We start from the raw sequence: 20,912 nt of genomic DNA, 5'->3' as shown, positions 1-20,912 counted from the left end.
AGGAGGGGAAAGAAGAAGCAAGTTATAAGCATCAAAAAGAAGAGGGTAAGGAGGAGGATCAGAAGAGACTGATCAGTGTGGCTGGAATGGTGGGGAAAGCAGAGTATGTCTGTGTATATCTATACATAAAAAATCATTTTATGTTTACCTACGCAAGTGTTTCCACCATGGATGAGTAGTCCTCCTTCCATCAGCTCTGTAAGGCATATATTCACCAAACCTGTCCCGTGGGCAATTTAAGAGCAATTTCGAAATGCGTTCACACTTTAATGCCTTCAACACCACTGAACACACACACACACACACACACACGCACACACACACACACACACACACACACACACGTGCATATACACAAAGCCATGTAGTGCAGGGAGCATAAAATCAAAAAGCACAGGTCAGCAAGATTTGGCATTATTAATCGAGCAGCATCTAATATTATATTAATATTTAGCAATATTAATCAACTATGGTGAGGGACAGGGAGGGGGGGGGAGGGAGAGGACCTGTTTTGCATCATCCCATGCTGAGTAAAATATGTTTTCCATAAGGTTGTCTTTTGCAAAGTGTGAGCCCTGCTCTGCTGGGTTTTTACATTAACACCCTGCAAGAAGTCATTCACCACAAGCACTGCAATTTCCTAAGTAATAAGTCAGCATGTTATATTATTCAATAGTCTTTCAGTTTCCTCTGGAAGCTACACCAGGGTTTAAAATCATGTTCCTGCTAATGTTTTAGCTATTAAAAAAATGTTGCACCGAGACCTGAAAAAGAAAAAATCTGATTTGCTTACTAATGCATCTGAAAGCAATAACTACATTGCAGTCCCATGAGCGAGGCTGGTGTAGCAGATGGAAAAATGTAAATAAATGATCAGTTGACAATCATACTGCGAGCTTTTTCATGAGAGAGAGTTATTAGAACCGCACAAGAAAACACAATCAACAAAATCAAGAGGAGGTGTGAGTTTATTTAAATGGTAAACTAAGAAGGGGAAACCGAGTCACCATCATTAATTTTCCAAAGTCAAAAAGTTTGTGCTACAGATTTTGTGTCTGGTGCTGAACTCTAAAAAAAGAAAAGGAAAGAGAAAAAAGTTTGTCTTTTCATCTCAGTGCAGCTGGTTTTTGAGAATGTCCTTCAAAAGGCCCTTCCTAAATCCACCGGTGTAACATCCACTCTGCTAAAAAAGCCCTACAGGCTAGAGAAGAGGACTTAAACTGTTTTAGATCTTGAGTACAGCTAAATAAATGTAGTTGAAAATGAATGAGCAGAGCTCTGCCAAAAGGTGTGACCTAGTCAACCTTGCTCAAGTCCCAAGTCTACATAAAACGAAAACAAAACAACTGCTGTATAATGCCCTCTGCTATCTTAGTTTAATTGGTCACTTGACTGCATCACATGACTAAAATGTGTCATTGCTTTGAAAAAGTCTCCGTTTTCGCTGTCCACACTGCGACGCGAAAGCACCGTTTTCAAACGTTTTCAAGAGCGTTTTCAAAACACTGCGTTTTTGTTGAGTGAAAACACCGTCTCAGTTTGGATATGAGGACAAACCGGGGAGAAAACGATGCGTAAAAGTAAAAAAGGCATCGTTTGCAATGAAGTTGTGATTCTGTTGCCTTTGAAATTGTTGGTTTGAAGACGGGGACCTGGTCCTCAACCGCTCAATTAGTTGCTGTCTTCAAAGCGACTTTGGTGCATCAAGACGGCAATAACATTTAATCAGTTTGCTATCAGTTTGTAACTCATTGGTGTCCAGTTTGCAATTACACACAATCTGTTTGTGATGATACAGTGATTAACTGTGATTAGTCTGCAAAATCACAAATATCCTGCTGTCAACATACGCAGATATTCACTAAAAACTTACAGAGTCTGGCCAAAACCTACAAGATCTGAAGCAGAAACTTAAAGATTCCTCCAGAAATAGTGACGTAGTTAAAGCTGATCAGTTGATTCAAGATGCCCAGTATTCATGCTTTTATATAGGCACTATAACCAGGATGCAACCACTCAGCAACCTCTTAAGTGACCTAATGGAAAGAGTCTCATTGCAGAGGAGTTGTGCTGAGTTACTCTGACTGATTCAGAGTGACTGCAACATGTTGCCAGTCTGTCTCCATCTATACATTAGACAGAAATTATTTGCTTCACCATTCTGTCTGAGAAGGATTGCAATCAATCAGTGATTGTGATTATTTGGAGACAGGTTGCCTCCCACCAGGCGACCTGTGCAGTTGCCCTGCATTCAAAGGGTTGGTCGCCCGGAGGTTTGGTTACAGCAACTGCTTCCGATCAGTCGCTGAATGCAAAAAAAAAAAATCAATGCAATTCTTTCATCATATTTTTACTTGAGTGTGACAAAACCATTTATGTCTGATTGCTGTTTTTTTCATGAAATCATGATCAACTCAAGTATTGCTTTACCGAGTGCTGACCTCATACCTTTTAAATTCCTGGAGTGGTTCCTATTCAATCAAAGAGCTCACACATAAATCAAGCTAAATATTCCTGTAGGGGTTTCTTCCTTCCTTCTTTCCCAGCCACAGTGCCCTTGAGCAAGGAATCTAGACTTCAGGCCCAGCAGAGCAGCTGAGAGAACACCGGGTGTATGCAGCTGCAGTTAGTTGTTCCCAGGTATTAACATTTGCCAGGGTGCTGCTGTAATGAAAACAAGTGTGTTCCATTGACTTTCTTGGATGAATAAAGGGTGATAACCCATAAACACTGATGACTGATACAGACACTCAGAGAGATTATATAGCTCATGTAGCCTGCACAGAATGCTGTAAGGAATCAGAGAGAGGGACTGGAAAGTGGAGATACTATTATAATGGGAATAAATCACGCCACACTCTGGGGCTTGAAAATGAAACCTGACATGGGCCATAAATCTTCAGGGATGTAAATAAAGCAGGACCAGAAATTAGATATTAGAACTTCAATATCCGATGACACCAACTCTAAAATGCTTATAGTTTTATCTAAGGAGCAAAATATTATACAAATAACTAACATGTTCCAAGAAAGAGGAAGATGGAGAAAGGGTAAAAAAAAAAAATATGAGGAAAAAGAAAAAGATTTGGAGAGCGCAAAGATTAATGCAAGCAGTAGACAGCATGAGAAGCGAGAGAGAGAGAGAAAGAGACAGGGATTATGAGTACTTTTCTTTTGCAGCCTCATCACAAACAAATAAGCCGATCGTCAAGACCCAGCCAGGCAATTAATATTCAAGGAATTAGTTTTCTTTTTAAAAAGGAGGGGAGAGGAGATTTAGATTCTTTTCCTCCCTTTGCTGCACGAGGATCCTTTTTGCGAGCTTAGGCTTTAAACAGCTTGAAATCACTTTGACAGCCTGCTCTATCTCATGGAATACACACACAGACGCAAACACACACTACAGGGAATTTTAATTTTCAACCTGTGAAATTGTAATTGCCTCCCGTGCAAGAGGCAAAGGATTGTGGGAAGGCAAACTCCCATGTATCAGCTCTGACAGTACGACTTCTTTATTTGATCGTCATTATCTATTTATTGGTAAGTTTAAGTTTTGAAGTAGTTTTTATCTCTTATTTTCCTGCTCCCCTTTCGCCTCTGTTTTTTCTTCCACTCTCGCACTTTCCTGCGCTCAGATCTGTTTCACAGCGCTGAGGCGAGCCTGGCAGAGCTGACATTAAATTAACTGGAGCTGTCAACGACAGGAGGAGGGTGGCGGCTAGGAAAAAGAAGAGAAAATGAAAAGAGCAGGACGAAACATGAGGAGGAAATGAACAAAAGAGAAAGAAGAGTGATAAAGAGAGAAAAAGAGCAAAAGGTGAACCCCCACCCCCACACCCACATGACAGGAAAATGTGACGAAAATGTCTTCAGGGAACTTGAATGCCATTATTGTTTTTCCTTTTCTGTTCATTTTGTAGTTCTGACTCCTCTTGCTGCGAGGCTGCCCTGCGAATGACTTCTCAACTCCGTATGTGTGATTGTTGTTTTGCAGACCGCCTGCCTTGCAAACTGTCAGCAAAAGCTATGTTCAGCTCAGAAAGAAAAAAATAACTTCAAAATATGGCATGAAAGCCTTGCACATGCATGTAATTAGCTGTGATATTAAGTCATTTTCAACCTGTCAGTGCTCTTCTCCCTCAACCCAGACACTCGCACTATGAGGTGAAGAGGTGCCTATTAAATAACAACTCCCTTTTATCAGTGAAAGTCCTTTAGATGTATGAATATGTTTGGATATGATTTGAGTTTGTCTTCTGCTATATGTGCACCGAATGGGGAATGGAGGACAGGTGAGTTTACCTTCTTTTTTCACCAGTGAATGTCCATAACATCAGTTCAGTTCTATTGTATCGGTACAGTGCCAATTCACAATAACAGTTGCATCAATGTGCCTTATATTTATATTCTAAGGCAAAGACCCTACAACAATCCCAAAAAGCACAATAATAATGGACTGCATTTATATAGCGCTTTTCGAGACCCTCAAAGGGCTTCACAATTCCACTATTCATTCACTCTCACATTCACACACTGGCAAGCTAAAGTTGTAGCCACAGCTGCCCTGGGGCAGACTGACAGAAGCGAGGCTGCCATATTGCGCCATTGGCCCCTCTGGCCATCACCAGTAGGCGGTAGGTGAAGTGTCTTGCCCAAAGACACAACGATCGAGACTGTCTAACCCGGGGCTCGAACCGGCAACCTTCCAATTACAAGACAAACTGCCAACTCTTGAGCCACGATCGCCCTGAACTACGATCGCCCTGAACTACGAACGCCCTACACAACCTAGTAGCAACCATTTGGCAACAGTGGGAAGCAGAGATGAGTGAGAGATATGACAGAGGGAGAAAAGCAAAAAAAAAACCTAATGAGGTGAAAAGGGGGATGATATATAATTTTAAAAAGTAAGGCAGAAGAGAGAGGCTGCCCTATTGTAGTTATTTTTAATATACCAGAGTAGTTTTCAGTATCCTTATTCACCTTTTGCTGGATGATGGTTATTGCTCTCAGTTCATCTGTGTGGGGAAACATTTTTTAGCTCCTGTCCCTTCTTTATTTAGGCAGTTTTTCTACTTCTCATTGGCTGCCTCATGCAAACAAAAGTTTTCACCAGCGGGTGGGTGGAGCTTCTGAGCCTGAACTGATCTCCGCTCAGATTGTTTCACGGCTTGGCAGGGCAAACTGTGGGGGTGTAGGGAAGGAGGACCCAGGCGTGGAGCTCTGTGTGCTTAGCAGTGCGTTTATTTACAGTGATGGAAAAACATGACAATAAATCCCCGTGCTCTACCGACTCCTGTGACGTGTCCTCTTCCCAGTGCTAATACTCCTGTCTCCGCTTCTCCGTGATGAGCACCCCGTGCTCGCTGTCCTCTCGTCTCCCCGCTACTCCTGGGGACATAAGAGAGAAGCAGCAGTCAGACACACAATAATGCAGCAGACTTAAACTAGGAACTGGTCGAGAGACTAACGTGAAGCCACGCAATGATCCAGCGTCGGAGAGAGCTCCACCACACTCTCAAGTACCTCCTCCGACGAGGCCTGATCAGCTGCAGGTGTGTCACGGTCTTCAGGTGTGGCCAATCACCTCCCAGGGCCACACCCACCAGGCCTGAAGATGCCTGTAAACGAGTGCTTACAGCACACCTGCATCCACACACATATATCTACAAGCAGGGAGAACGAGGGACAGCAATACCAAAAATACATATATTATAATACAAGTTCATTACTGGTCAGGGTCCCTGGGTCACTCAGACCCAGATACCCTGACAGATTGACTTGATACAGAGCCGAGAGTGATAAAAGACTTTGCGTTTAGAGCGGCCTGAAGGGATGTTTCACACAGAAATGCGGAGAAAGTTTCTGGTCTGTCAGTGAGGGTGAAAGCATGCAGCCTGTTCTACAGTGACCACTTGAGTCATAGCCTGGAGGATGTGTGGAGAAACCCACCATGGCTGGATCTCTGGACCTTTATATCGATCTACAGTGTATAAGTTTTTTTTCTGGTATTGGTTTATTCAAGTAAATTTTCTTTTTCCAATCGGTTTGAGAAGAGTTTAATTTCTTCATGTAAATATAATTCAATTTCATGTAAATTTAATTGGTCAGACTGGGCTGAGTTCTTGACCTCACCAATATTTGTTCTGACACTTTGTCCACTATGCAAGTTGAAACAGCAGTAAATAGACTAATATGTACACTTATTCAGGTAAAGCCATCTTCATGATCGCTTAGCACAGACCTGCCCAAAGTGTGGGGGGCGCGGTATGAAAAGGGGGGGAAAAAAACCAAAACGCTTGGACACTGCTAGCACGGGGCGCCCACAGAAACGCAAGAGATGAAGCATCGCTGAATATGTTTCCAAACCAACTTCATTTTAAGCCAAAGACTAGAAAATATGGTGAAGCATATCTTCCTTTTGACTTCACCTGCACAAGTGCCAAGGTAGGTCTCTGCAACAGAATTAGTTTTCCCTGCGTCGGGAGCAGCGCTGGGCTCTTCAAATCACTGACAAACAGTATCCCACATTCTTGATTTTTAGTTCACAAACACTTGTTGTAATGACTAACTACTCCTGACATTTTGGAGATGTTAGCTCTTTATACAGTAAAGTTACAGTGGGATACAAATAATATCAGTCTGATCCTGCCACGATTTGTTCCCCCAGTTCAAATCATGGACAAACAGTATCCTACAGCTGTTTATGTTTTTAAACCCATTTTGCACAGAGAGGCATTTTTGAAAAATGTATTGATAGCAATGTTGAATACTATTAGACAGAAAAAAAACAACTACATGTAAAATAATTACACCGTGACGCCTCTGCCTTTCTAAATGGAGGGACAGGAACTGCATATGTATATGTAAGCATGTAAAACCTGAAGATAGTCAGATTAACAGTATTTTGTCTCTATCTGCCATTCTGCAATTCATCTCATGTAAACAATAACATGGCGCACAGCGTGACGTGAATAAAGGCGCATACCTTTGATGTTGCGTGACGAACTGTATTCCTCGTCCACACGTAAACGCAAAAACTGAGTTTTAAAACAATCTCCGTTTTCGGTGATTCGAAACGCTGTTTACGTGTGAACGAAAGGTCCAAACTCATAGAAACAGCTGCGTTTTCAAAAATACCCGTGTAGGTGTGGACGTAGCGTAAAAGAGTTAGTAGTTTATTTTATTACCACCTGTAATTTATTGCAGATTACTTGTATTTGCTTAATTGTTTACATTCTGCAAAAAAGAGCAATAAGGATGATAAATAAAGCTACTTCAAGAGAACCATCAAATCCACTTTTTATCAAATTAAATATTCTCAAATTTAAAGATTTGGTTGACCTCAGAACTGCGCAAACAATGTGAAAAGCAGCGAATAAATCTTTGCCCCACTACATTCAGAACTTGTTCCAAATAAGACCAAATACTCATGACCTGAGAGGGATCCTTATGTTCAGCAAGCCAGTAGTAAGGACAAATGTACAATGTCAGAGGAGTTAGTGTGTGGAACACCTCTACAGATGAAATCAAGACAAGTACATCAATACAAAAGTTCACACGATTGTTCAAAAATAATAAATTGTATGAATATATGAAATCTTCCTCTCAGTGACTGAGTTGTCTCATTGTGTCCTCATTTTTTATAGATCAAGGTCTGAGTAACCCAACCTTAAGTGTTCATTAAGGTGTTTGTCACATAGATAGAAAATAAGCTCAGAGGTTAAGCAGCTGTTATAGACAGAGTGATTCGTTTATGTAAAAATGTAGTTTGTTGTTGTTCTGGTTTACGTGCTGAAAATGGTTTTATTTGTGTATGTTCAATGTGTTAGACTTGTACATAGTTAACCATATATGATCAAATAATGTTGAATCCTGGATATGGATTTGTAAGCAATGAAATTTGAAATAAGGGGGTAGGAGCAAGAAAAGTGTAAACTTCATCCTACTCCTTTTCGAGCACATGCGTTCTGTAGACATAGATACATGATATATACATGAAAACTTGATGATTTTTAATTTTTTTTTCTGTTGTTATTTCAATTATATTTGCATGTTCGAAATAAAATTATATCTATCTATCTACTAAATGTGGGTGTGCATGGATGGAGGATGTGTGAGTGCAAGGGGGGGCGTGACATTTTTCTTGTAAAACAAAGGGGGGCCCAGCAAAAAAAGTTTGGGAACCACTGGCTTAGCAGATATGATATATCTACATATCTCTACTCTTAAAAAACACCCTTAATTCAGCATTCTTCTTTCACACATGTGAGAATATTGCCAATAAACATTAACAATGTAGTTATGTAAATGAGCATTGTTTCATGCGCGGACAACGCCGCAGGAACATTTCACCATGGCAACAAACCAGCCCTCAGGAGTCTCAGGCAATGTACAGTTATTTCCATGACAACATCATTAAAAGTTTCTTGGAAGCCAAGTGAAGTACTCTAATCAAACATTAGCAAGAGGAAAACAGCCACGAGACCTCAAGGTGATCTCTCTGTTTTTCTCTTCTGTTTTTTTCTTTTTTCAAATTCCTGTTTAAAAAGATATTATGCACGTTCCTGCTGTTTGATGAAAAATATTCAACTCAGACGGTTCATTAAACTAAAACCTGCTAAATGTGGCACATTACCGCAATTAGCAAAGTTTCTCGGAGTTACTTTTTTGACCCTTCCCACGGTAAAAGTGAGTTGTAAGCTTGCCAAGATCTACAGCGTAGCTCTTATCTGAGCAAACTTACCTGAGTGAAGTGCTCTCTCTCTCTCTCAGAAGAAGAAAAAAAAAAAGCAGCTATGAGCAGTCCAGCAGTTCAATGAGAAGCTTTTCATTAAGTATCCAGAAGCTGGAACAAGTTGAACATAAATGACATCATGAACTCCTAAATAGACTTCATTTTGACAGGGCTTTTGTGTGGAGAGATTTTATTTCATCGACAAGATTTCACGACTATGCAGACAAGTTCACGATGACTTAACAAAAATCTTCTCTTTTTTTTTAGTTTCAGACAGATAAACTAAATGATTTTATCCACTTCCTGTTGTGCAAACAGCACACACTTGGCATGTTTAGGGACATTAAAACTGTCTCCAAACTAATAACAGCTTTTAACACCAAGTAATACTGCGGCGCTGCCGTGTCTCTGTGTGCTTATTAAAGTGCTTTCAAGAACAATGAAAGTGTGGAGCTAAAATATTGACTTTGGTCTCCCGTCCCACTGGTGATTACAAACACCCTTAACCGTTCAAAGTCAAAGATGTATGTAGGTCCATCAAACACGAAGACACAAAACCAGAGACACACAAAGAAACACACTGAATCAGAACTGGCAAACCACCAAGACGCTCAATAGAGCCAATCTCTCGCTCACACGCCAGGCTGTGAATTCCCAGTTTGCTTTGCAGCGACAATGGGGTGTGTGTGCAAGTCTGCGTCTGTGCGTGAGTGCAGATAAAAACGCCACAATCACTGAATGCAGGCACAAGGGCCACCAAACTAAATGCTTGGACGGAGCTGGCATGAGGACCCATGTACACACACATATATATGATTAGGAATGGATATGCTTGCCAAGACAGTTTCCCCTCTGTTCCAGAAGGCACTAAGGTGCTTAAGCACTCAGCCTATATGGAAAGGCAGAGTGTGACAGAAAGAAGGGGTAGGGTGGGAGGTGAAGAAGACAAAGCAACAAAGCAAGTTGGTCACCAAAATTGCAAAAATTAATTGGTTACACCCATGTGGGCTTTCATTCACACTCAACAATTGCACTTGGGTCTAGTTGGAGCAAATTAAGCCAGTTTTAGGTGAAATATCCATCAGTGCAAATATTTCCATTCATTATCACAATCCGTCCTTGTCCTTACTCAATTAATAGCCGGAGTACTGGTTTAATTCCCTGTAGCTCAAGTCTGATATGGCTTCAGTGTGCTTCTTTACAACATGCGTTTACGATGTCAGTGCATGCAGTGCGTGCAGAAATGTGCGCAAAATTTGGAAGGTGGTGAGGAAAAGAAGGATTTTTCCAACCTTGTTTCCAAAGAAGGTCACGGCGGCAGCTGGAAATTAGTGCAGCGCTGCACGCACATTAGCGGATATTGTTTCAGCCAGGCCTCAGTTGTAAGGTAATGTCAATCACTGCTCTTACTGTGTATCTGCCCCGGGGCCAAGTAGACCACCCTCCCTCCAGACACACACGCAAGCGCTCACAAATCGCAGTATTTTCATATTTCTTTTTGTGGGCTCGTCATCCTGCGTCAATTAGAATCAGCGCTGTAATAAATGGTGCGTGAAAGGCTTTGATGGTGTAAATATTTTATTTGCACCTTCAGCGCTGTTGTCCGTGTAATCTCGCTGCTGCAGCTTTGACTGGCATGGAGGAAAGATGCTGGTTAAAATTCTGAGCTAAAACACACGGGGAGAGAAAATGATACTTTTAATGAAACCGTTGTGAAGCATGCTGAATGACAGCATGGTAAATTGACTGTGCTAAATTGGGCTTAACCTGACATATATCAACATGGGATTTATGTCAGGTTTTTTCATTCTCCGTACTTTAATGACTGCTTTCCTGCAGGAAAGCGGAACAAACATTAACAAGAGTGGTATCAGGTAAAGTCTAAAAAAAGCAAAAACCTTGCTTTCTAAATTGTATTTGTTTGCTTTCATGTATTGAAAATTGAAACAGTCGAAATATCCATTAATCAAAAGAATCATTTACATTCAGATAAGCTCGAGCAGAGGCTACTGCATACATAATCCTAGAGATGGATGCAGAAAAATGGTGAGAAATTTACTTCATTAGATGAGAATGAAAAGGTCATTGCCTGAGATTGTGGCTAATAAGAATCTCCGTCAGCCGGTGGCTGATGTCAAGACCCTCTGTATTAACCAACAATTCACACTAGTTATTGCTATCAAAGTGTATATAGTCTAATTTTGACATGCATTTATTTAAACAGAACTCATCTTCTGTGAAATTGAAGTTTAATCTGAAATTAATTGTATTCTTACGAACTTTTGATCAGCTCAGTGGAAAGGGTACCTGGAAAGCCAGAAGAGAAGACTAGCTAGTGCATGTCATTCTACAGCACTATTAGAGTTACCGGATCATGGGCGCTCAGGACACACAGATCCAGTCAAAGAAAAGAGCTTGGATGGAATAGCAGAACTCAGAGGGTAAAAAATTCACATTTGCAACAAGGCTTTTGGAGTATTGATTTTACTTAGAATTTTAGCCCTGGGAGAGAGGAAGCAGGTGGGGGCAGGTGAGCGGAGACTGGAGAACAGAGGTGTGGCTGGTACAGTTAGCCGAGAGCAAAGTGGACAGCGGAGAGGGCAGGTTTTATCCGGTGAGAGTAGAAGGTGGATGGTGGGGTGAGGCAGAACTGGTGGCTGGAGGAGAAGAAGAAATTGAGATGGAAAAATGGATAGCTTAGAGGTCAAAAAGAGCACAAGGAGAAGAAGACGATAACTTTATAGTTACAGGTGTGGTGTGGTGTGGTATAGTGCAGACCTGAACAATCCAGTAGGGAACGATAAAGAGAGCCAGGGGTTAAATACTGCTAAGTCTTGATGAGCTGATGAATCTCAAGTGTGGCTGTTTAATTGGCCAGAGATGCAGGAATGTGGAAACACACCTAGATAGAGGGAGCGAGAGAAAGGGAAAGAGGGGGCAACACGAACATTAGGAAACGAGAGAAAGGTCAAACGGAGGCAACAACAACAGCAATGAGAGAGAGAAGCATAGTAACCAGGGGGCTGTGCAGTGATTAAGCATTCAAAATGATTTTAAAAATGATTTACATTCTACATTCTTGGTGCATGTGTTTCATTTTTATTAACTTCTAATTAGAATTCATCCGATTCTTGTGTCACATGGTATGTACAGTAATTTGAACGAGTTCTGGGCAGCATTGTTGTGTGGCTGTTAGAACCGTTACCTGAAAGCAAGAAGGTCTTGAGTTTAACGCCAACATCTTTCCATGTGAAGTTTGGATGTTCACTCTGGCTTCCTCCCACAGTCCAAATATATGAAGTTAGTGGAGTTAGGTTAATTGGTGCTTCTAAACGGACCATAGGTATGAGTGTGAGTGGTTGTGTGTCTCTCTGTGCAAGCCCTGCCACAGTGTGTACTCTGTTGGGATAGGCTCAAGCCCCCTGCTGGAAGAGAATGGATGGATGGACTTTTAGGAATTGAAAGGGCAAGTAGCTGCCAGGTACACTCAAATCAAATGCACTTGATTTAACTGATCATCAGTAAGTGTGAGCACATCTATAAAATCAGATGTTTTTGCAGTTTGCTGGTCTGGAGCTTTCAGGTACGCCTAAATAAAATTCTACAATCTTACCAGGAGTGAATTTCTGAGCATATTCACCCCAACAACAGTCCATGCAAGGCTTGGAAACAACAAAAATACCATAAATACATCTCACACCCTATGGGCCACAGTTAGCATGTTAAATGTTAAAGTTTGTGGCGGCATAACTAGAAGATGATTCAAGCACTGTTTATTTGGAAGGGTTGCCATGCTTCTTCTCTCTAAAAACAAAACAAAACATGGCTGCACAGCTTAAATGTGCAAAGTTGACTCTGAACAAACCACAAGGCTTTATTTTGGACAGAACAAACTACAGATGTTTGGCAACAATGCACTGCAACACCTTAGGCAAAAACCAAACACAGCACATCAGCACAAGCAGCTCACACCAACTGTGAAGCATGGTGGTGGAGTGGTGATGATACGACCTGGGCACTTTGCATTCTTCAATGAACTTCAATGTATGCCAAAGTATTCTAGTCAAATGTGAAGCCATTTATTCACATGCAAAACCTTATCCCAAGCATAGCAGCAACAGAATAGCTTAAACAGAACAGAATCAAGATTTTTACTGCCCTACTTTCAGTTAATGTATTTTGTTTTGCACTATGCATATTTTATATGCCATTAGGTCATTTATTGTGAAAATTCTCATGTAGGAACTATTGTACTGCATGTTGGTTCCACTGGTGCACCTGAGGGAGATGCACGCCCATGTTGATGTGTGAGCATGGCAAGTTGAAGCAAGAGAAGCCAATTTAATTCAGAGAAAGTTGTTTCTTAAAAGTATCTGTAAAGTGCTCATTTCTGCCTCAAAGCATGGGTCAGCCAGCGAGGTATGTTTGTATGTTATATAGATCATTTTATGTCTTTATTTCACTCGTCTTACTATTTCCTTGGATCGTAGTTTGTGATCAAGGTGAAGCTGTAACAACCTCGAGACCTTACAACTAACATTAAAGCCAACTTCATGCCATCAGTAAAAGAACTCTTTATTGACTTTAAGAAGAGGTAGAAGTGATAAAGATACTGAGTGGTCCAGTTAAACTCCAGCCTGAAATGCTGTGCAGAGCAAAGAAGTAAAGAAGAATGGGCCAAAATGTCCCCAGAACCATGTGACAGATGACATATTCATACAGAAAACAATCCGGTCGTTAAGTCTGATGTCACTAGCCGTGTCTGGGCCTAAACTCCGCTGCAGGTCCATATATCAAACGATCACTATGGCATCACAGAGTTGAAAAACTGTCTAAAGTCTTTCATAATATGATCAGCGTTCTCCTCGACCAGGTGTAACAATTGAGTTTAACATCCAGGCATCCATGAAAACGGAATTTATAACATTTAACGGAGTTAGAAGTTAGCAGGAAGTTAGCTCGCTAGCTTCTATCTAAATATAATATAGCATCACCTGACTGTGGGGTCAGGACATGCTATATGTGACTGCACTGTCAAGCGCAGATCCACTCAGCGCAAGCTAGCAAGACAGAAGCTAAGCTCGTTGCAACATGGCAAAATGAACCTCCCCCACCCTCATTCGGATCTGGCCTTTGGAACTATTTTGGTCTTCATGTGAAGTATGACCCTAAAGATAAGCGCGTCATGGACACATGTAAAACAGTATGTCGGATATGCCACACAATGCTCAATTACATGGGTGGGAACTACTGCGTTAGCGCAGTTTGCCCGTTTTATATATATACATATATATACACACACACATATATACTAGGGGTGCAACGATATTCGTATCGATATTGAACCGTTCGATACAGTGCTTTCGGTTCGGTACGCATATGTATCGAACAATACAACATTTGTAATTTATTTTATCAACTTTCCTTCTGACGATGCTGTCTGTGTTGAGCGCTCAGTGAATCTGTGTTCGACTACTCCGCCTAGGCTGCACTGTCAAGCGCAGATCCACTGAGCGCTCAACACAGACAGCATAGTCAGAAGGAAGAGCACAGGGCAAGCTAGCAAGACAGAAGTTAAGCTCTCCTTGCAACATGGACCTCCCCCACCCTCATTCAGATCTGGCGTTTGGAATTATTTTGGTTTTCATGTGACGTATGACCCTGAAGGTAAGCGAGTCATGGACTAAAGTAAAACAGTATGTTGGATGTGCCATGCAATGCTCAATTACATGGGTGGGAACTAGTGTGTTAGCGCAGTTAGCTCGTTAACGTGTTGGCCGTCTAGCCCCATGCACGGGGCGATCGGCGGTAGCTCGTTAACGGAGATTTGCCGTGTTGTGGCGTTAAGGTCATTTCAACGAGATTAACCTGAAAGCACTAGTGGGAACACAACGAATATGACTGCACATTTACACCGACATCATCCTAGTGCAAAGACAAGTGGAAGCAGACAAAAAAAAGCAAGCATGCTACTAACTTTAGCCGAGTCATTTAGACAGCTGTTAGCACATGATTCTCCTTATGCTGCTGAGAATATAGCCCAGAAGAAGCGGATAATATAGCTTTTATTTTGGAAAGAGCCATTTCTCTGTAATAAACTCTCTTTTCCAAAGATGAGTGATTCCTCAATCAGATACAGGGCTTGCAATATCGCTAGCCCGACGTCCTGGGGCTAGCGATTTTTTCAGTCGGGCTACCAAAATCTATCTCTTCCCTGCCCGTCGGGCTATTGTAGGAAGGAAAAATATATGTCAATGCTTTTGCATTCTTTCAGAAATGTAGCTGGGTAATTATGTCATTGGCATCGGTGAGCCACTCGCGTTTGAATTTGCGCTTGTTTTTTTGCTTTCACTTTGCAATCGTGCGAACTGTGTATAGAGAGCGACAGCACTGATCTGTGAGTGATGATAATTTGTGCACCAATTCCTCTGACATCGTCTTATCAATCGTTAGCTTACTATGCAAACATGACAAGTGAAATCTCCCGCAGCAAGCTTAAACATGTGAGAGGTTGATCGCGCAGAGAATCGCTGAGCTTATGTGAGTGAGCGTGTAAAAGCATTTCAGTTCTGCTGAGCCAAATAAGACAGGTCAGGGTGAAGAAGTGACAGCCAAAGAAAAGCTTACCACAAAACGGAGAAGTTATGACAAATCAGACTATAAGGCAAAAAGAAAGTGCAGCTTTATGGTTTCATGGACAAAATAATTTCTGTGGCTGCAATATGACGAGCTAAATAACCAGGGCTGCACATAAGTGGTCCGCAGGTGCGCATTCGCTGTCAAAATAAAAAACACGCACAAGGGTTAGGGTTAAATTTAAAAACTGTACTTTTGAGTTAAAATATATATTTATAATTTTAATAAATGACAAATTAAAAAGGCATGAACAATTTTTTTGTATCGAAAAAATATCGAACCGTGACACCAAAGTATCGAACCGAACCGAACCGTGAATTTTGTGTATCGTTGCACCCCTAATATATACATACACATATATCAGGGGTCTAGAGTGCGACCAAATTTTTCAGTGGTGCGACTAAAAAAAAATATTTGGTTGCACCTGTGCGACCAAATGTTCGGGTAGCAAAAAAAAAAAAAAAAATCTGCAACCTTCCCTGTGGTCAACAACAGACACATTTTGCCCCTATCGTGGACTAAACCAATCAGAGATAGTAAGGGGCGGGACCTCTCTGATTGGCCGTGGTCCACTTGAAAGTGCAGGTGGAAGTGGGAGGTGAGTAGCTTGAATAAAGCGATATCAATTCATTAAATCCTGAATCGACTTTTAAATATAACTGTGTTTTGCCAGAAACGCCAGATTCTCAGATTAAAGCTCACAAAACTATTTCAACAACAACCAAACAGCAAATGAGAGCAGGTACACGGATTCCACACAAAGACGTAAACACAGAGCGGACCTGACGTATCAGAATCAGCTTTGTCTTTCTCGGCTTTCTCACCCGACGGCCCGTAGACGGACACGCTGTCGGAGCTTAGCGATCCTGATGCGTCCGGTCCGCGCTGCGATTACGTCTTTTTGCGCTGATTTTGAGCTGCAGGTTTTGTCTCTCTCCAACCAAAATCCACCGAGCCAGCAGCGAAAGAAGCAGCAAACTGCGCTTCACTTTGATCAATGTCGTCATGAATTTTGCTGTTTTGCTTCCACGACTATTAAAATCACACTTCATGCACAGCTAGCTCTCTCTCTCTCTCTGTACTTCAAGAACAGTTTCCCGTCTCCAATCTCGGTTTTCTGTATTATTCATTCGCTTATTACCCACCAGTCTACCGTTGTTTACAGCGCTGTCGGCTGCTGTCTTTTTCTTTTCTTTTTTCACTTAAATGACCTCGGACAAGAAAGCCTATTTTTTCTGTTGTTCAATACTGAAGAAATTTAAACTTTATATGCAGAACATTGTAGAATATTTTTAAGGTTATCTGCTATAAAAAGCCAGACCAGGAAAATCTCCTTCATGTTTTTCTGTGTTTTATTCTTAGTTACTTTCACACAAAGGCATCTGCTGTGATGTTCACAATTCTGATGAAGTCAGTACTGATAAATGATCAGAATTATAATATTTCTGACTCTTCTGGCTAAGTTGAATCGAATCGGGACTTTGAAAACCGGAATCGAATGGATTATAGAAATCAGTGATGATACCCAGCCCTAGTGAGCCACCTAGCCACGACAGAAGTGGATGTAGCTGTAATAGGAAAAGAACTATTGCTAACTTTTCTGTTAAGTTAAGGCCTGATCCTTCTGAAATTCATAGCCAGTGCTCTGACATGGTGTCATCAATCTTTGAATGCTGAAAAAGCACAGTGTATCCAGAAAAACACATTATATTATATAAATTATTATAAAATTTGTGTGCGCCTAACGCCTAACCGGTACGCCCATGGCAAAAAGTTAGTCTAGAGCTCTGTATATACACACATATACACACACACACACAGTAGAGTATCAATTATTACACAGATAGTGAGTATAGGACCTTTTTTCCTATCAGACTCAACAATTTGGGCTGCAAAGGGATGACATACTGTGTAGCAGCATGAAAACAGTGAGTGTATGCTGGCCTCCCACATGCTACCACTTGTACAGTTGAAAATGCAGAGACGTCTTTCTTCTTTCTTCCCCCTGCGGTCTACATATTAATTGTAACTTTTCCTGTAGTAAATCACTGTCAAGCTCTAGAACAAAGACTTAAAGTGTGATCATATAGAATCTTAGATCTCTTAAATTGTTTTATTTTGGATTAGAAGACCTTAGTTTGATGTACCCCTGAAAACATTTTCTTATGCTGGCCAAACAGCATTTAGATCAATGAACTGAGATGATAAACAAATGAGAGACGACACCGAAAAGTGTGTTAATGTTCAGCCTCCCTTGCATTTGTCTTGCGTCCAAAGTTTCTCCGTTTCAAACCAAGAGGACATCACAGATGACAAATTGACAACAGCTGCAACTGTAAGACAAGAATTCAGAAACCGCCGCTTTTATTAGAAACGACTGAAGTGAATGATGCGAAGTGAATAATGATCTTCTGTGGATGGCTCCCGCCTCAATATTTCACAGTAAGTGATGATCTCCTAAACATAAAGGGTGTCGTTGAATCCATATTTCATTGGAGAACAATGCAGTGTTACTGACATACACAAGCAGGAAATGTGCTTACAAAGCATCAAAAGAACTGCCGCACAGTATGGATGGCTGCAGAATAATATAGGGCACTGCTGGATGGATGTAACAAGCTTCACAGCTACACGCATCATTTGATCACATAATACAAAAGGTAGTGTGTGCGTCCGTGTGTACGACATGCATCATTTGATCAGGTAATACAAAGCTTTGGTGCTTGTGTTTGTGCACAAGTTTGCCTGGCATGCATCATTTGCCTATATACTACAAAGCTGCAATATGCTGTGAGTGTATGTGTGTGCGTGCATGCAATATGCATCAACTAGGGAAGAAAAAGTCTGAGTGCATGCTTGTATCTGTTTGTCTACAAAATGTGTGACATGCATCATTTACTTAGATAATACAAAGCCTGCGTGTATGTAGGCTACAAGCAGTTGTATATCTAACAAGAGGGCTTTTTGAATAAGAGAGCGATGAGTCCTGTCAGTTCTAAAGCATGCGCACGCACACACACACGCACGCACGCACAAACAGAGACGCACACATGCTGACTTTCTGCTAAATTAAGCACAGGACGACCCTACAGACAAGACATCAGACAGCAGAGGCATTTTCTGACACACACAACTTTTGACACAAGCCCATAAACAAGCTAAGTGAGTGACTAGAAATAAATATGCACAGGGCACGCACACACACACACACACACACAAATACAGACATCCTGGTGGAGACACGTCCCAGTGAAGCGCCACATAAATTGGGGCATGCATTATTAACTGTCTGGGGTTTTTAGAGCTTGCACTGGGACAGCTGTAGGTCCAAACAGCCTGACATTAGAGAGCAACACAGGGAAACTCTATGCATGACAACAACCGAGCAATCAATAATTCAATGACTCAGTCAATCAATCAACACTTTGGCAGTTTTACTCATGGCAAATGGATTTTATCCTTTATTTAACAATTCTGGATGGTTGGGACAACAACCCCCCCAAAAAAATCTAAGTATAGAGAGTTGTATTGGAGGGTAATTACACTGTTATAGAAAGGGAGGAAAACTAAACAAACAAAAAAACACAAGCAAGTTTTGGTAAAATCCAGCAGTAGTATGATATCGGTGCCCTTGAGATTTCTGCTGCTATCCAACTATTTGAATTTTGTCCACATGTGAATTATGAACCCTATGAATCAATGATGGAGGTGGAATCATTCTCGTTATTTAGACTGGCATGGCAGGAAATTAGCTAGATACCACTGCAAGTCAGCCACACATGCCTAGAGACCAATTGGTAACCCTCTGGAAACTACAGATCGCTTGGGAAAATGTGTATCAAAGAGGGTGCTGCACCAAAAACCTCTTTGCTTTGGTTGCTAGCAGATTGCTAGTCACCTATAGCTTATCCGGGCATTAGATTGATATCTGGAACACTCCCCATCTAGTCGCTGAGCAGCAGTGAAAGTGGGAAAAAGGGTGAGGCAAAGTAAAAGCTGTGCTTTATTCCTTTAACCAACAGGTTTAAAAGGAGCAACTTTTACAGTTTCACTACCGCTAGGCAAGCAGTTAGGAGTGTGTTTGGAGACAAGCTGGTATCTTCCATGGAAACTACAGGTGACAATGGCTGCTTGCCGGTTACCAAAGAAATTACAAGGATGTGCAGGACTGTATACCTCTTTGCAACCAATGTCACTCAGCAACAGCCAGCAACTACTTGGCAACTGGTGGGGGATTTTTCTATTGCAGCCTGTGGTTGCCAGAGGGTTTCTGACCATTCTCTAGACCTGTGTGACGCTGGCCTATTGGAGAATATAGGGAACCTTGTATGCTAGAAGCAAACAACTACATCTTACTTGTAAAATGTGTGCGTGGTGACACAATGCGTGTCAATAATAAATGAATCCCAGCAGTAAGAATTCGCCTGGCATCTCTGCCAAATATTCTATGAATTATTGTGAAAAACTCTAAACACAAAGCACTTCTTGAACAATGAAACATAAGGTTAACATTTTAAAACAACACAAATGACATTCATTTTCTGAAAATATGTTCATGTCTCACTTTCAAAAATAAATACTGTGAAAAGAAGTTGTACACACTTTAATCAAAGTATAACACAGATCATCACTCAGTTTCACGAAATGAAATAAACCAAGCTAAATCACGTTCCAATTTAAAAGGATGCAGAGTGACAGATCAGACTCTCATACTGATGGTAAAGCCCTGAATGTATGATCAACTGAATATCTGTGTAACAGCTGCACCAGTAGCCATCAGTAAGAACTAAACAAAACACACTTTTACCTTTTTCCTAAGCAAGAAATGGCTCTACTGTCACTGTCACAAGTAATCAGCACTTAAAAAATATTCTAAATGAAATCCTAAATCTGGTGAATTATTTGTACCAAAAAGACTGGTATAAAAGGTGTTCGGTGAAGCCGTTTGACCATGCCGATAGACTGCCAAGAGAAGGTATTGACATTACAATAAAAAAGACCGCGCACACAACAGTCATTGTTCAGTACACTCTCTGTACAATATAAGCCAAGATGACTGCTGCCAGCGCGAGCCCGATCCCAATCTTCTTCAGCATTTCTCTGTCCAGACTATTAGATCCAATGGAGAAGGTGCACGAAGAAGGTGTGGGAGCAGAAACATGGACGCCATTGACCTTTTGTTCCTGTGGGAGGAAAACAAGCAGATTAAAAAGAATCCCAACACAAATCAGAGAGTTTTTTCTGCACTATTTGTAACGATTGGTAGTTTAAATGATTTAATTTTAGCATCATCTGTGATATGTGAAAACCCATCTCCTATGCAGACACACAGAGCTTGATACTGAGTTCATATCGTGTAATTCTGGTGGAATCATCTTTAAAATAAATCAGCTGGCCACAGTCACAAATCAAAGAAGGCTTGACAGCACAGTGAAAAAGATAAAGAAGAGCATTTAAGGACCAAACCCCAGCTGTCTTTGAGTCTATTCCACAGCACACACAAGCTATTTCTTTAAATATGACACTTCAGCCAACTAAA

General features: G+C 41.2%; 1 protein-coding gene across 3 annotated transcripts in view; it reads right to left on the bottom strand.

The window, feature by feature from the left end:
- Nucleotides 1–18,805: 18,805 nt before the first annotated feature.
- Nucleotides 18,806–20,912, bottom strand: part of cdkal1 (CDK5 regulatory subunit associated protein 1-like 1) — a 281,165-nt gene continuing 279,058 nt past the window's right edge. For all 3 annotated transcript variants that reach the window (XM_085473177.1, XM_085473178.1, XM_085473179.1), the window contains one exon: nt 18,806–20,556. In XM_085473177.1, the coding sequence (XP_085329303.1) occupies nt 20,395–20,556 (162 nt within the window). In that variant the 3' untranslated portion in view covers nt 18,806–20,394. The remainder of the gene's footprint in view (nt 20,557–20,912) is intronic.

The sequence above is a fragment of the Copadichromis virginalis genome, linkage group LG11 (assembly GCF_057382275.1).
Source record: "Copadichromis virginalis isolate Kocher_CV1m ecotype Utaka linkage group LG11, C_Virginalis_male_GT1.1, whole genome shotgun sequence".
NCBI lineage: Eukaryota > Metazoa > Chordata > Actinopteri > Cichliformes > Cichlidae > Copadichromis > Copadichromis virginalis.
Note: the sequence above shows the minus strand (reverse complement) of the source record. Positions and strands in the feature narration are given on the sequence as shown.